Here is a 1,246-nt window from a genome sequence, read left to right on the forward strand (position 1 = left end):
GAATAATAAAATACATAAATTTTACATTAAATTTTTATTTATATCTTAAAAAGGTTCAAAATGCAAAGAGAAGAAAAGCAACTGGATTCTGCTTTGGAGGCTATTATTATGAGAGTAAACGATTTGAAAACAGCAATTGCTGCAATGATATTTAAATTAGAACATGAATATGAAACATTAAATTGGCCTAATTTTCTTGATAATTTTGCACTTATTTCAGGACATGTAAGTAACACAAAATATTTTAAAATTTATAAGTTATATTAGGTGTAGGAAAATGTTCGCAATGTTTTTAACAAAATTCGATACCTTATTTAAAAAAAAATTGAGATAAACTTAATTATTGAAATATTCTTTATTGTTCTCAATGAGTTTTCTTCATCTTTTGGGCAGCATGCAGATTACTAAAAACTTTGTGGCTTTGATGCAATGAAGTCATTGATAGATTTTCAGATATCATTAACTATATTAAAGTGTGTATTAGTAAAGTGATATTGTAATGATCTTAACAAATATTAGTTAGATTGAGCCAAATATAGAAAATAAGCCACGTGTGAAATAAGTTAATGACTTTAGTTACTTGAATAACATATGGCCAAGCATTGTCATGCAACAAGCATAACTTGACTTTTTGATCAATGAATGCTATCCTTTTTTTCAATTCTTCATTCAAATTTATCAACAAAATGTTAAGCAACACTTTATTTTAAACAAGTAAATGTCAATGCTGTGAACAATCTAAAGAGCAGGAAGATATTTCAATTTGAAATCATTTTATAGATTGCAAATTAAAAAACAGCAAATTGTTTCCTACACCTAGTAAAAAGCATAGAAAATTTTTTATTAGTAATGTCACTTTTGTAGAATAAGTATACTTATAGCATAAGTATATTAATGTTCATAGATGTAGAATGATTGCATTTAAAAATAAATTTTTTATAGCTAACTAGTCTTTCAAAAATCCTTGGACATGATAAAGCACCAAATTTGAGAAATTTAACAGTTTTACCATTGCGGTTAAGTCCAGAGAAGGATGAAGAATTACTTCGCCTAACTGAAGGTAGAATTCCCACATTTGCTCATGATTTAGTACCAGACTATCTACGAACTAAAGTGGAACCTCAAGCTGAACAAAAAATGATGCAGCTTGAAGCAAAAGCTGCAAATTTAAATTATGAAACATCGCATGTAAGGAAAATCTTATTTATATATCATCTTTTTACAAATTAATTATGAAATTTTTGTA

General features: G+C 26.8%; 1 protein-coding gene across 2 annotated transcripts in view; it reads left to right on the top strand.

The window, feature by feature from the left end:
* LOC108572035 (mediator of RNA polymerase II transcription subunit 8) overlaps positions 1-1,246 on the top strand; it is a 4,051-nt gene that overhangs the window by 1,638 nt on the left and 1,167 nt on the right. For both annotated transcript variants that reach the window (XM_017934216.1, XM_017934217.1), the window contains exons 2-3: positions 54-225; positions 943-1,188. In XM_017934216.1, the coding sequence (XP_017789705.1) occupies positions 54-225; positions 943-1,188 (418 nt within the window). The remainder of the gene's footprint in view (positions 1-53; positions 226-942; positions 1,189-1,246) is intronic.

This window comes from Habropoda laboriosa, unplaced genomic scaffold, assembly GCF_001263275.1.
Source record: "Habropoda laboriosa isolate 0110345459 unplaced genomic scaffold, ASM126327v1 scaffold67, whole genome shotgun sequence".
Lineage (NCBI taxonomy): Eukaryota > Metazoa > Arthropoda > Insecta > Hymenoptera > Apidae > Habropoda > Habropoda laboriosa.